Source organism: Benincasa hispida, chromosome 9 (assembly GCF_027475165.1).
Source record: "Benincasa hispida cultivar pf3 chromosome 9, pf3_genome.v1.1, whole genome shotgun sequence".
NCBI classification, from domain to species: Eukaryota; Viridiplantae; Streptophyta; class Magnoliopsida; order Cucurbitales; family Cucurbitaceae; genus Benincasa; species Benincasa hispida.
The window spans coordinates 65,508,270-65,520,292 of NC_143486.1; the positions used below are offsets into that span (position 1 = coordinate 65,508,270).

At 32.1% G+C, this 12,023-nt stretch overlaps 2 protein-coding genes across 2 annotated transcripts; one reads left to right on the top strand and one right to left on the bottom strand.

Annotated features, from left to right (window-relative positions):
- The first annotated feature begins 1,766 nt into the window (after positions 1-1,766).
- Positions 1,767-3,264, top strand: LOC120086107 (thioredoxin H1-like). The gene is made up of 4 exons (XM_039042552.2): positions 1,767-2,062; positions 2,156-2,249; positions 2,348-2,470; positions 2,886-3,264. Exons 1-4 carry the CDS (start codon positions 2,049-2,051, stop codon positions 3,012-3,014), a joined length of 360 nt encoding a protein of 119 aa, XP_038898480.1. The 5' UTR covers positions 1,767-2,048; the 3' UTR covers positions 3,015-3,264.
- Positions 3,265-3,411: 147 nt separating this feature from the next.
- Positions 3,412-9,316, bottom strand: LOC120086106 (beta-galactosidase 5-like). Its single transcript, XM_039042549.2, has 19 exons — positions 8,763-9,316; positions 8,574-8,669; positions 8,384-8,496; positions 8,138-8,204; positions 7,921-8,013; positions 7,317-7,460; positions 7,134-7,222; positions 6,931-7,036; positions 6,747-6,834; positions 6,379-6,497; positions 6,135-6,299; positions 5,844-6,019; positions 5,397-5,506; positions 5,148-5,257; positions 4,879-4,989; positions 4,684-4,794; positions 4,394-4,596; positions 3,970-4,291; positions 3,412-3,864 (listed from the first exon to the last, which is right to left on the bottom strand). Exons 1-19 carry the CDS (start codon positions 8,931-8,933, stop codon positions 3,727-3,729), a joined length of 2,532 nt encoding a protein of 843 aa, XP_038898477.1. The 5' UTR covers positions 8,934-9,316; the 3' UTR covers positions 3,412-3,726.
- Between the last annotated feature and the right edge of the window lie 2,707 nt (positions 9,317-12,023).

Below are 12,023 nucleotides of genomic sequence, written 5' to 3' on the forward strand. Positions count from 1 at the left end.
AATTAATGTCAATTAATAATTATATTAATTTTAATTAATTATTGAATATAAATATATTTTTTAGATTTAATAAATTTCAACTAATACATTTATAATTGATGTTTTATGTTATCTTAACTATTTAAAATGCAATTTTATTATTAGTTATTTATATTATAATTGATTTATACTTATTTAATTACTATTATTAATTAAATAAAATAATTTAATTATGTGAATTTGAGGAGCACAACGGGAAGAAGGATAAAATATAATATTAAAATAAATATAATATAATAATAAAATAAACAAATATTTAAATAAATAAAACATAATATATAAATAAATAAAATAAAATAAAATAACAAAATGAGAAATGAGAAAATTCTCAAATTTCTCTACTTTCTTTAATTTGTATGAAATTTGCCTAATGTATCTGTAATTTTAAGATCCACCAAATGCCACATTTATAGACAATGTGGCAAGTAGGATGTGAACTTACATGGACACCAAACATGAATAATTACAAGATATATGGACAACATGAAGCGTGACATATGGCTTTTGGGCATTAAGTAATAGACATCTATTTATTATTATAATATTCATAATAAATTAAAGTTTAATTAAAAATATATTCACTTATTGATATTTCAAGTGATAAAATACTTAATTAATATAACAATATATTAAATAATGCTAAATTTAATTTATAACTACATTTTTTCTCTTATCTTTAATTAAATAATTATTCGGTTTTAGGTTTTGTATACATAATTGGTAAATCAAACACATATATTTAACTTCGAAGCATTAATTATACTACATATCTAGAGATGTCCCTTTCCTCTGTGGCCTCTATTAGGATGGGGAACAAATTCCCTATAGGCTAAACAGAGACGAGAACAGAGAATGCATTTTCCAGCCCCACCTCCGCTCCCGCTCTTTTCCCTTTCCTCACATTGTTAGCCTTTATTTATTTATTTATTTATTATAATAATTTCATGTTATGCTATTATTAATATTATATTTAAATATTTAAATTTTATTATTTAATGGTTAAGATAATAAATATGTTTGATTGAACATTTAAAATTAGATTATATATATTCGATTGGTAATTATTTCCGTTTACTGGAAAATTAGAATATTTTCTCTTTGAATTTAAATTGATCATATGGAATTAATGATATAGAAAGATTTAGTGAAAAAAAATTAAACTATTTAATTGAAAGTTTTCAAAAGTAGTGATTTATGTTAAAGATTATTTTTAAGTATAAAAAAATAGTCTAATTTATTTATAAATATAAAAAAATGCTACTAACTATCACTGATAAACAGTGACATTTTGTTATATTTGTAAATATTTCCAATAATTTTATCATTTAAAATAATTAACCTTAAGTTAATTGAATATTTTTTTTAAAAAATCAAACGAAAAAAAAATTCTTTACGGAAATTCAATAGCTATAAAATTTACGTGAGGATCCCCACTTCGATCAACATGAGAAATTTCGTGAGGTTGGAGAATAAAATGGGGAACGAAGACTAGGATGAAGAAGTCATCTCTGCCCTCCTCTATGCTACATTTTTATTCAAATCCAAATATAGATATTAATTATCACAAATATTTAGATATCAAAATTAAATACGATGTAAATGGATCGACCAACTTTGAACCTTCGGTCTTTTGAACCGTATGTTAATGAAAAAAGATGACGTGAAAACATTGGAATCGAAGAATACCGTCTGGTACTTTAACCGTTTTTTAAATAAATAATTTAGCCAATGTGGAAGGATGTGAACGATGCTCACCTAGTTGCGTACCGCGTAGTGAAAACCGCAAATTCTGATGCTGTTCTCTTTTTCCTTATATACCTTAGTTGTATTTGGTCTGTCCTAACGCACTTCCATCGTCAACCCTTTGCACTAGAATTGTTCAGATTCTTGAAGATGATAAAGTAGGAGTTCTCGGAGCCTTCTGAATGGTTCGATTTCATATGCACCGTTAATGGGACTTTCCAATTCCTCGTTCATTTCCTTGTCTTCTTCTACTACTCCTACTATAAATGGAGCCGTTCGGGTTTGTATTACTTCAATTCAATTTCTTCGTTTGACGACGATCTTACAGGAGAACCAATTCCAACTTACAACTCTCTTTGCTTTTGAAATTAAGATTGAAAATGATGCAAAAGAGCGAAGTGATTACGTGCCATACCGTTGGATCATGGAAGCAGCAGCTACTCAAAGGAAAACAATCTGATAAACTGGTACCGCTTCATCCGAAATCTATTGGTTTCTTCATGTGTTCTTCCTCTTCCTTATAAGTGTATATTTTCCTCCTTTTAAACAATTTTAATTTCTACAGATTGTCGTGGACTTCACTGCCGCATGGTGCGGTCCATGCCGTGCTATCGCTCCAGTTTTTGCAGAGTTGGCTGAGAAGATGAGTAATGTCATATTCTTGAAGGTCGACGTTGATAAATTGACTGTAAGTTGATTCAATTCAAGCTCTTAGATTTTTTTAGGGATGACCCAATCCAGCAGCATTAATGTGGAATGCACTCCACCGCCTGTAACTCATTATTGTGTGAGAGTTATGTCTCACCTATCGTTAAATGTGAAATGGTCAGAGCCCCAACGCTATGTTCATTTCACTTTGGATTTTGATTTTAAATCACCCGTTGGCCAATCGGGGTTGCAAGTGCCTTCCCACTGCCATTTTATAATGGAGCCCTATCGTGATTTCTTATCCTATCGTAATATTTAAAATAAATCTATTCATTGATTTGTTAGTATTGGGTTGTCCATACAAAAATCTCTGAGCTCTCTGTCCTACAAAAATTTTGTATTGTTAATTTAGTGATATGGTCAAGACTTCAAACAAATCGAATTCATTTCTGCAGACTGTTGCTGCGGAATGGGGAGTGAGTGCACTCCCTTGTTTCATGTTCTTGAAGAACGGGAAGGTGGTGGAGAGGTTTGTAGGTGCAAGAAAAGATGCGTTGCGGAAGCTTGTATTACAGCATGCCTAATGAGAAGTCTATGTTGAGGAGATACCATCATCTGTTTCTTCTTTTTTGGATTTCTATGAGAACCAGAAAAGAGTTTATGCAACTTTTGTGAGTTGCTATAAATTGTTGGCTTTATTTAGCACAAATTTTATTTTTCTTGTTTTGGATTGTTTTTCAATCATCTTTTCTATTTCGAGGCTACCAGACTTGTTTTGTAATGAATGAGCATCTATTCTTTTGTGGAATAAAAATGAGGCACCTATTTAAAGTTTCCCAAGGTTTCTTCTATCTGCTTGTTTCATTAAATCTTATCATATTTACACATTTCAAAATTTTAGCTTGGAGACAGGTCGAAGTTTCATCTTATCAATTTGCAGCCAAGATGATGCTAAAATACTAGTCCAAAAGAGAACGAATCTGAACAATGAATACATGCTCATTTATAACTTAGAGCTCATCCCATTTGATTAATACAAGGCTTAGGGAATAGGGAATATGGGGCAAATGGCTACCATGATCTTTCAAGAAAACAATTGAATGAGCTCAAACGTTCCCATTTACAGGGCTTATGAGTTCGACTAATGATAACTTACACATATATATCATATATAATGCTCAATGCAACATATGATGAATGAAATTTATCTTCAATCTGTAAGTTAATATCTCCTTGTCTTCACAACATGAAATAGCATGCTGATAAGGAGCAAGGATGCTGGCTGTTAAAATTTTATTATGAACCGTGTCCATTGCTATCTGCCATGCCACAATCGACTTCAACTAATAATTGTTTTAATTCATTAGGACATGGGTCTACTCCAAAGTTTCCTTTGGTTGTTGATACCAAGCAGCTCTCCAGCCCAATGCATTTCTGTAGAAATATTTCAAATTATGAACTGTTAGTTTTAAAACGGCCTTCCAAACTTTATGTAAATATTAGTCTTAGGATCATATTTGATAGGAGATAAGAAAGGACCTTCTCTAATATGGCATGAGAATCTGGTGCATGGCAAGTTCCTTTTTGGTAACTTCCACAAGTTCCAGAAGGAGTTCCAAAACTTGCAAATTTTATGGCTGATATGACCTGCCCGGGATTACATTGCAGGTGAAGCGAATCGGGTTCCTCATTGCTTTCAATGATGTAACTTTCATTCTTAACATGGTGTCCAACTGCCTCACCACAAACACCAGTCACAGACCTCCTCAAAAGTGATATTTTGGATGCATCGCCACCAAGTTCTTCAAACAACACCAATACGTTGTTAGTTGGCTTTAACCAGGATCGAGGAACATGATACCTGGAAGAACATTAAAAGAAATTAGGGAAATCAGCTTGTGAAAATCAATGAATCATATATACTCGTACAAAAATAGAACTTGATTCTGGTATATAGAGTTACAATCGTTGGGTAGGCTGCCCACAACCATCTTCACATTTGGAAGGTCTATATGTCCCCGCATAACTACACCTACTGCAACCACCTTTCGCATAAGCCATCCAATATCTTCCAATACTCTGTCCATTAATCCATGCTTGACCCTTGCCCATGCTTCTCAAGTCCAAGGCTAATGGCTCATTCCCTCCTGGCGCATTGAAACTAGCCTGCAAGTTCCAACTAAGTTATAAAACTTCCTCATTTTAGTCGCTAATTCAATTTGTACCCGTTTCCACTTTTCTGAGAGATTTTACCTTGTACCAAGTCAATGGTCTCTGACCTTGTGAAAGAGATCCTTTTATCCAATCTACAGAGCCAGCTTCGGTTGGAGAGACCAAATTCATTGCCTCTCCTTTTAAGCCTACCTGTAGCCAGTGAAGGGTGTTAGACTAAATCAATCCAATGGGAGACCCTGCCTATCCAATTGATACATGTTTGAGTCTGTGTACCTGGTAGTTCCATTTCTGCCAAGTCAAATCTTTCTTTCCCTCATTAAGCCCACTTATCGAAATCGGACCGAGAATACCCGTTTGCCATGTCTCAAAATGCAACCCAACATTCTAACAACAAAATGAAAATCAGCAATCAGTTAACCTGATTAAATTAGTCCACCATGGTTAAAATTGTAATCACCTATGTACACCTAAAACTATAATTATGGCAAAGTCACGTTGTCTGCTTCAAAAATTAAAGGTGGATTTATGGGGAAGGAATTAACGGGTAAGCCGACAGCAACGCTGAGTAGAGCAATTTTGTTCATTCCAGCTCGTAAGTTGATGGGGCCTGTAAATGTAAAATCTCGATGTTCCCTACTTCCATAGGCAGACCCTGTATGTGTTACAATACAAGATTTAGTTGGAATTTGCAAGTGAAGGTGCGCTACTTCTAAAATTCAAGACATTAAACAACTAATGACATAAATTCAATCATCAAATTAAAGATGAAATTTGAGGGATTGAAGGCAGACCTGAGAACTGTCCATTGATAAAAACATGGACAGCATGGCCAGCTGATCGCACAGTTAAAGTAGGTTTTTGTCCTCCTCTTAGAAATGCCTCTGATGAACTGATGCCAACACTAGATATAATGCAAATTCATTGTCAATGCAAATGGACGTCATACAATACTAAATAGGTCTCTCTATTATATCTCACGTCCCACTTCCAAATCTATGATCATAATCTAAATGAATAAGTATTCTATATCCGTTTCCTGCAAAGGACTATCACAAGTACTTCATTCTTATTCAATTCATTTTGAAGTAAGTTGCATTCCTTATGCTTATGCAATATGGTATAGATGTGTAGTAGTCCAGTTAACATGGACAGATGTTATTCAATCTATATTGATAAGAAAGCTTTCATATAATACTATAAACTAGGTAGCTGAAGATACCATATAATTCCAGGCTCACCTTGTCATGTACCAGAGATAGTCACTGGCATCTCTAGTGACATTTATCTGCTCCAAGAGTCCAGCAACGGTAATTTTTGAACTGCCTCCTAGGGAAGACGTATCTTCATTATAAGTTTCCCATGACAACTCGGAAATGGTTGGCAACATTTGGGTTCGTGCAATATGAACTCCAACCTTGATGAACACAGAATAATTTGAATTCTTAAAACATAGAAGAAGAAAATCTACCAGAAAAAATGTCCTAAATTTGAAGAGTAAGACTTCATACAATGACCCATATAATCTATACCTTTGCGGTGTTGAACACAACACCCTTACAGTCGGGAAGGATGCTTATTGACCATGGAGGCAAAATGTAACGCATATTGTTGAACACCACTGTAGCTGCAGAATTTGTATGGTAATTTGCAAGAAAAGCCGCACAGCTTCCAGGTCCCGAAGAGAAGACATGAGCCTGGGGAATTGCCACAGTTAAGCTCAGAAACATAATCACAATTTGGGAAGAAAATCATCGAATAAACAAAAAGGCCAACCTGCTCATAGGCTCCTAGTGAGGTAACTGTAGGATCTGAAGTAACTAAAGCATGCTCACATAACTTAATGGCCCTATGGAGATTCTTCAGATGGCCATATTTTGGTTGCCTGATCATACCTAGATATAATTAAGTAATTAACTTTGCTTGCCAATAACAGAAATAGAACTGCAGTTCATTTTCTTTCGGGAATAATGTCGAGAAATATATTTGACGGGTTTGCGAAGGAATGATAATTTGAAGATGGGAGTGTCAAATGTTCAGGGAATAAGCATTTCTTAGAACAAAAAAAAAAACAAATCCTCGTCTTTAAAATTAACTACTTTTTTTATTTTTTATTTTTTATTTTTATGTTAAGCCCTTCTCACCATATTCATCGAGCGGAGCATCGTAGTCATAACTAGTTGTAATGAATGGTCCTCCAGCAGTGCGTCCAAAGTTGGTTCCTCCATGATACTTTCATTAGTCACAAACAAGCAAAGTTGATTCAGTTTTATGTCAGGCATATCAAGTCCATAAAAGCAGCGAAGTTAGTTAAGCAAGCTAACCAACCATGTAATAGTTAAAAAATGAACCACCCTTTTGTATGAAGCGTGCAACTGCAAATGCCAAATCTTGGACAGGTCTACCATAAACAGGACCACCAAACTCTGTAAACCTTGAATTACAGGGTAAGTTGTTCAGATAGAAGGCTTTTAATAGTAATTCCATTGGTAGATTGGATATTTCAGAGGATTCATAAATAAGATATGTACCAGCCACTCCAAGCCTCTGTCCATAATGTAGGCTTGTAAGGTTTATTAGGCGAGAAGTAATCACAATAAAAACCATTGCACGAATTTATCTGTCACCAAAAAATGGAGAATATATACTCAGAATTTTCGAGTGAGGTTTAAAGATACATTTACCCGCCATTAAACAAGAAAAAGATGGCTTACCACAGGATCAGGAGCATCATCTTCCTTGCACATCACCCAAGGCACTCCTGTATTCAGTCCAATAGCCATTTTTGCCGCCCAATTCATGTATGCATGACCAGCAGCTCCAAGGGCTCTACTTTGTGGCCCATACTCGTTTTCAATCTAAGAAAACAAAATTGAAATGAAAATATTAGATCTGATTTTATTTTTAAAAATAGGTTGGGTTTCTTTTCAATTTCTTTAAATAGTTTTCATATTTCTTAAAAAATATTTGAATTATTAACCAAATTTCTAAAACAAAAATATTTTTTTTAGTTTTCAAAACTTGGTTTGAATTTTGAAAACATTGATAAAAAATAGATAACAACACATAAAAACTCATAGATAAATAGAAGTAGTATTTATATGCTTAATTTTTAAAAAAAATCAAATGGTTATTCAACTAAGCTAGTTCATTTCTTAAATAAATTCAATTCAAACTGCCATCGCAGCAGAGTTGCTCTTTATTCTGAGACCTTTTCTTAGCAAAATTAACAGTATCGTGTCTCACTTATAAACGATATCCATAGCATTGATTATAACCTCCCCATATGGACGTATCACTAAAGCTTCTCAACCTTACCTGGGAAAGGATAATAGGGCCACCTTGCGAGGCAAATAGCTTTTCGTTCTTCATCATTTGTACAATTTTCTGGGTGAACCCTTGCATTGCCATCTGGAGAGCAAGAAACCAAAAGAAATACCGACTGTAAACTTCATCAGCTGCTAGTGAACGTCCCAAGTAATTTCCATGAACAGAATTTTAAGAATCAGGAAATAATAAATGGAGAAAAATTAACCTTGAAAGGCCCATTATCAGTTCTAAAGCTGATTCCAGGTACATACTTTAACCAAACGGGAAATCCACTGTACAATAAAATATAAACGAAAAATAGTTAAGTGTAATCAAATAATAAACGCTATGTCAGAGCCATTTACCACAAAGTGAAATAACAGAGAGAAGAAAAGAATACAGCATCTGATTTTCAAGCATTTACTTCATAAACTGACAATCGAAACTAGGGGGGGGGGGGAATTTTTTGTACCCAAAATTCCACTCTGCACAAACATAAGGTCCTATGCGGAGATGAACATAAAGACCCACTTTCTGCGCCGTCTTTATGAAACGTACGAGATCGTACCTCCCCTCGAAATCATACTAAGACAAGTGAAAGCAAACAAATTAAGCTCAAATTTACCAAAGTTTGGATCCATAAATGAGTTATGAGATAGTACATTGCCAGGAGAAGGTTCGTGAACATTCCAGAAGACATAGGTATCAATTACATCCAATCCCCCATCCTTCGCCTTCTGCATAAGATCCTCCCACATCTACCAGTTCCAAATCGAAGAAACAGAGAAGCAAATGTGAGTGAAAAGCTTAAATGATTGCAGAATGAATTCAAGAATACAAGAGATACTCACTTCAGGTGTGCTTCTAGGGTAGTGAATGGAGCCAGAAATGAGAATTCGTCTTTGGCCATTGATGAGAATGGCCTTCTTATCATAAGTCACAGTGCAATATGTGGATCGAAAACCAACCAATGCAGCGATGAAAACAAAGAGCAGCAAGGTGGAAACCGAGAAAGTTTCCATGGATTTGATTTACTCTTCAACTTCAACGCTCTGAAGAAACTGAGTCGGAATGTTGATCTACTCCACTGGTTTATTATTGTAGCTACTAATTGAAATTCGCAAAAGGAGAAGAACTAATCATTGAGCTGTGGAGCGTAAGCCTGAAGTGAACGTTTCACCAAAATGGTCAGACTCACAAATCCCAACCTATAAACTACAAAAGCTACGGCTATGGTGGGAATTATGATCAGTAGCATTATCAGTTTGCTTATAAATGTGCCTTTTTTCAGTTCAGCTACAGCATATTACCTTTTTCCGGATGAAATAAAATTAGTTTAAAAAATGGATTACATAAATTAATTTTGGTTAAATTGTAAATTACTCCTATGTTGGAACTATTTACGACGGATCTATCAGAACTATTTAAGAAATTTTATCAAACTATAAATCCTAAAGTCTAAAAACTAAATTTTAATTTTTCTAAAATCAATTTTCGTTAATAACAACTGTCAAATTAAAGCAGATGCAGCCAAACAGAGCTGGAAAAGACGGTTTTTTTTTTTTTTTTTAATGTAAGATCACTGACAAATCTTACCGAATTGATTATTTGATTTTAAAAGGTAAAAAGTATTATTATTTAACTCTACGCTTCATTAATAACTCAATGCAGAGAAGATTAATATATGCTATGATGATTTAATATTAGTTTACTGTATGGAGATCATACTACTACTCAATAGGACTCTGAAATTGATAATAATACAACTATTGGTGGTGTAATTAATTTTTCGAAGAATATATTTTAATCTTTATACTATATTTTAAATTTATACATCTTTAATGCAAAATTATTTTATTAGTTTTCCATTCATTTTCAATTCATAATCCAACAAAAACTTTGAATTCATTTCGAATATGACATCTTACCTACTATATATTGATACTTGTTCATCTAAGCATGTGCCCATCAAAATAATAAATTACCTAATATATGCCACATTATCGTATTTTTTTAGATCATCAATTGACCTAAAATTTTGGGAGAAAATAAGGATCTGTTTAGTAGAACATCTGAAAAATATAAACGATTAAATAAAAAAAAAAAGTTGTATTTTATGTTCTTAGATATATATTTAGTAGCAGAATATAAATAATTATAAACTAGTTGTAGTTACCTACTAAATTTTTGTTGACAATAAATTATTGTTAATTTATTTATCAACATGTTTTATGTTAAAAAATTATATAATTATTGCTTTGTAATATTATATAATTTATATAAAAAAAATAAAATTTTAGTCCATGGGCTTTTGACTAAGTTAAAATTTAAGTCTTATGGTTTATAATTAGAATTTACTTATAAAAATTTCATAATAAGTAGTTCCTACTTAGGTCGTAGGGGCTATTTAAGAGAATTTAGTAAACCATATGAACTAAATTCTAAATTTTAAAATCATATGAACTAACTTTTTAACTTTATCCAAACCATAGGAACCAAACTTAAAATGTAACCTAATTTAATATAAAGCACATATTTTAATTAAAAAAATGAATTGAGTTTATAACATGACTACTACATTTCTAAATGTAATATCTTCATTTCATATAATTCTGCATTTTAAATTTAAAAATTCAAATTCTAAATACAAAGAAAACTTAAACATGTTGCTTTTTATAATTTTCACTATTTAGATCACAGAATTTGAAAACAATTTTCAGAAACAAAATTTAGGTTGTCCGTCAAACATACATTATTGAATTCAGTGAATCTGAAAACATAAAATAACATTGAATTGCGAACCAAACAAACTCTAACATTTTAGGAGTTTGAACGCGTGATCGTCTTAAATCATCGATTAACTAAAAAATTTAAGAAGGTAAATTTAATATTATATTTTTAAAAGTTTCTATTAGATAATTGATAATAAATAAAAATAAAAAATTAAATTAATATTATATCCAACGTTTAGAATTATAATAAAAAATTTCAATCCACCGTCAAGTTATATTATTTGAAGGGGAAAAAATTGTGCGAAGAATGAAGAGAGCAACAAAAAAAGTGTTCACACAATCATTTTAAATTTTATAAGCATATTAATTCGGTAGGGTCACGTGAATTGGAATATGTTTTTTGGTTGCATGTGCCCAATGTCCCTACCTTTTCGCCTTGTCATCCTCCGATTGTCCAGCTTGTTGGATAGGACTCATAGGCCACCACCAAGTTCTCATCCAAATACATTCAACAAATAAAAGGTTAAAGATTACAATTATATTTTGATCGCTCTATTTAATTTTAGTCAAATGTAATTTTAATCAATTTTAAATTTAATCCCTCACTATTAATTTTTATCGAGATGGATTAAATAATAATAATAGTAATTTATATATAATAAAATATAATATGTAAATATATTTTCAAAATTTATCGTGAAAATATTAATAGATAATAAAAGTATTTGAAAATCCCAACATTAAACTATTGGTAGGGATTGAATTTAGAATTTATTGGAACTTGAAATTACATAGACTAAAGTTGGACATTTAAAGCACAATGACAAAAATATAACAACTTCCAAAGTACACGGACCAAATTGAGATTTTAACGAGATTAAATTATAGACTGATAAAACATACATTTATGTCAACCTTTCTATTGATATTTTCATATGTCCATCAGTCCAATATTGACATCCAAAGTGAATTAACACTTTCTTTATATTATTTAAAAAAATTTCAAAACTTAAAAGAGTAACAAAGACTCTATGTTCTTGTTCCCTCAATATTTCCATGAGGTTGAGATCAACCAAACAGACCAAATGATCCTTAGAGGCTCTAAGGAAAGTCATTGCACAACCTCTGATATGACATTCTTAGTTCTGGGATTGACTCGAATGTGTCAAGACTATTGTTAACCACATATGGAGAATGTTATTAGAAAAACTACGAAAAAAATAAATCTATCTTGCTCTAATATTATTTGATATCGGCGATTTTAACATTCAAAATTATACATATATGTTTTTATTAAAATAAGTTATAACAGTTTTTTTGTTTGATCTCTTAACTGTTATATGTAATTATTTGAACGCATTTTGACTTCGAGATTAAAGA

Bases quoted from the DNA above. Each gene is read 5' to 3' on its own strand.
- LOC120086107 (XM_039042552.2), top strand. The intron at 2,250-2,347 runs GTACCGCTTCAT...TAATTTCTACAG, and splicing joins GAAAACAATCTGATAAACTG to ATTGTCGTGGACTTCACTGC. The intron at 2,471-2,885 runs GTAAGTTGATTC...TCATTTCTGCAG, and splicing joins TCGACGTTGATAAATTGACT to ACTGTTGCTGCGGAATGGGG.
- LOC120086106 (XM_039042549.2), bottom strand. From the start codon at position 8,933: ATGGAAACTTTCTCGGTTTCCACCTTGCTGCTCTTTGTTTTCATCGCT. The intron at 7,037-7,133 runs GTACATATCTTA...CTGTAATTCAAG, and splicing joins ACAGAGGCTTGGAGTGGCTG to GTTTACAGAGTTTGGTGGTC. The intron at 4,597-4,683 runs GTAAAATCTCTC...TGGAACTTGCAG, and splicing joins GACCATTGACTTGGTACAAG to GCTAGTTTCAATGCGCCAGG.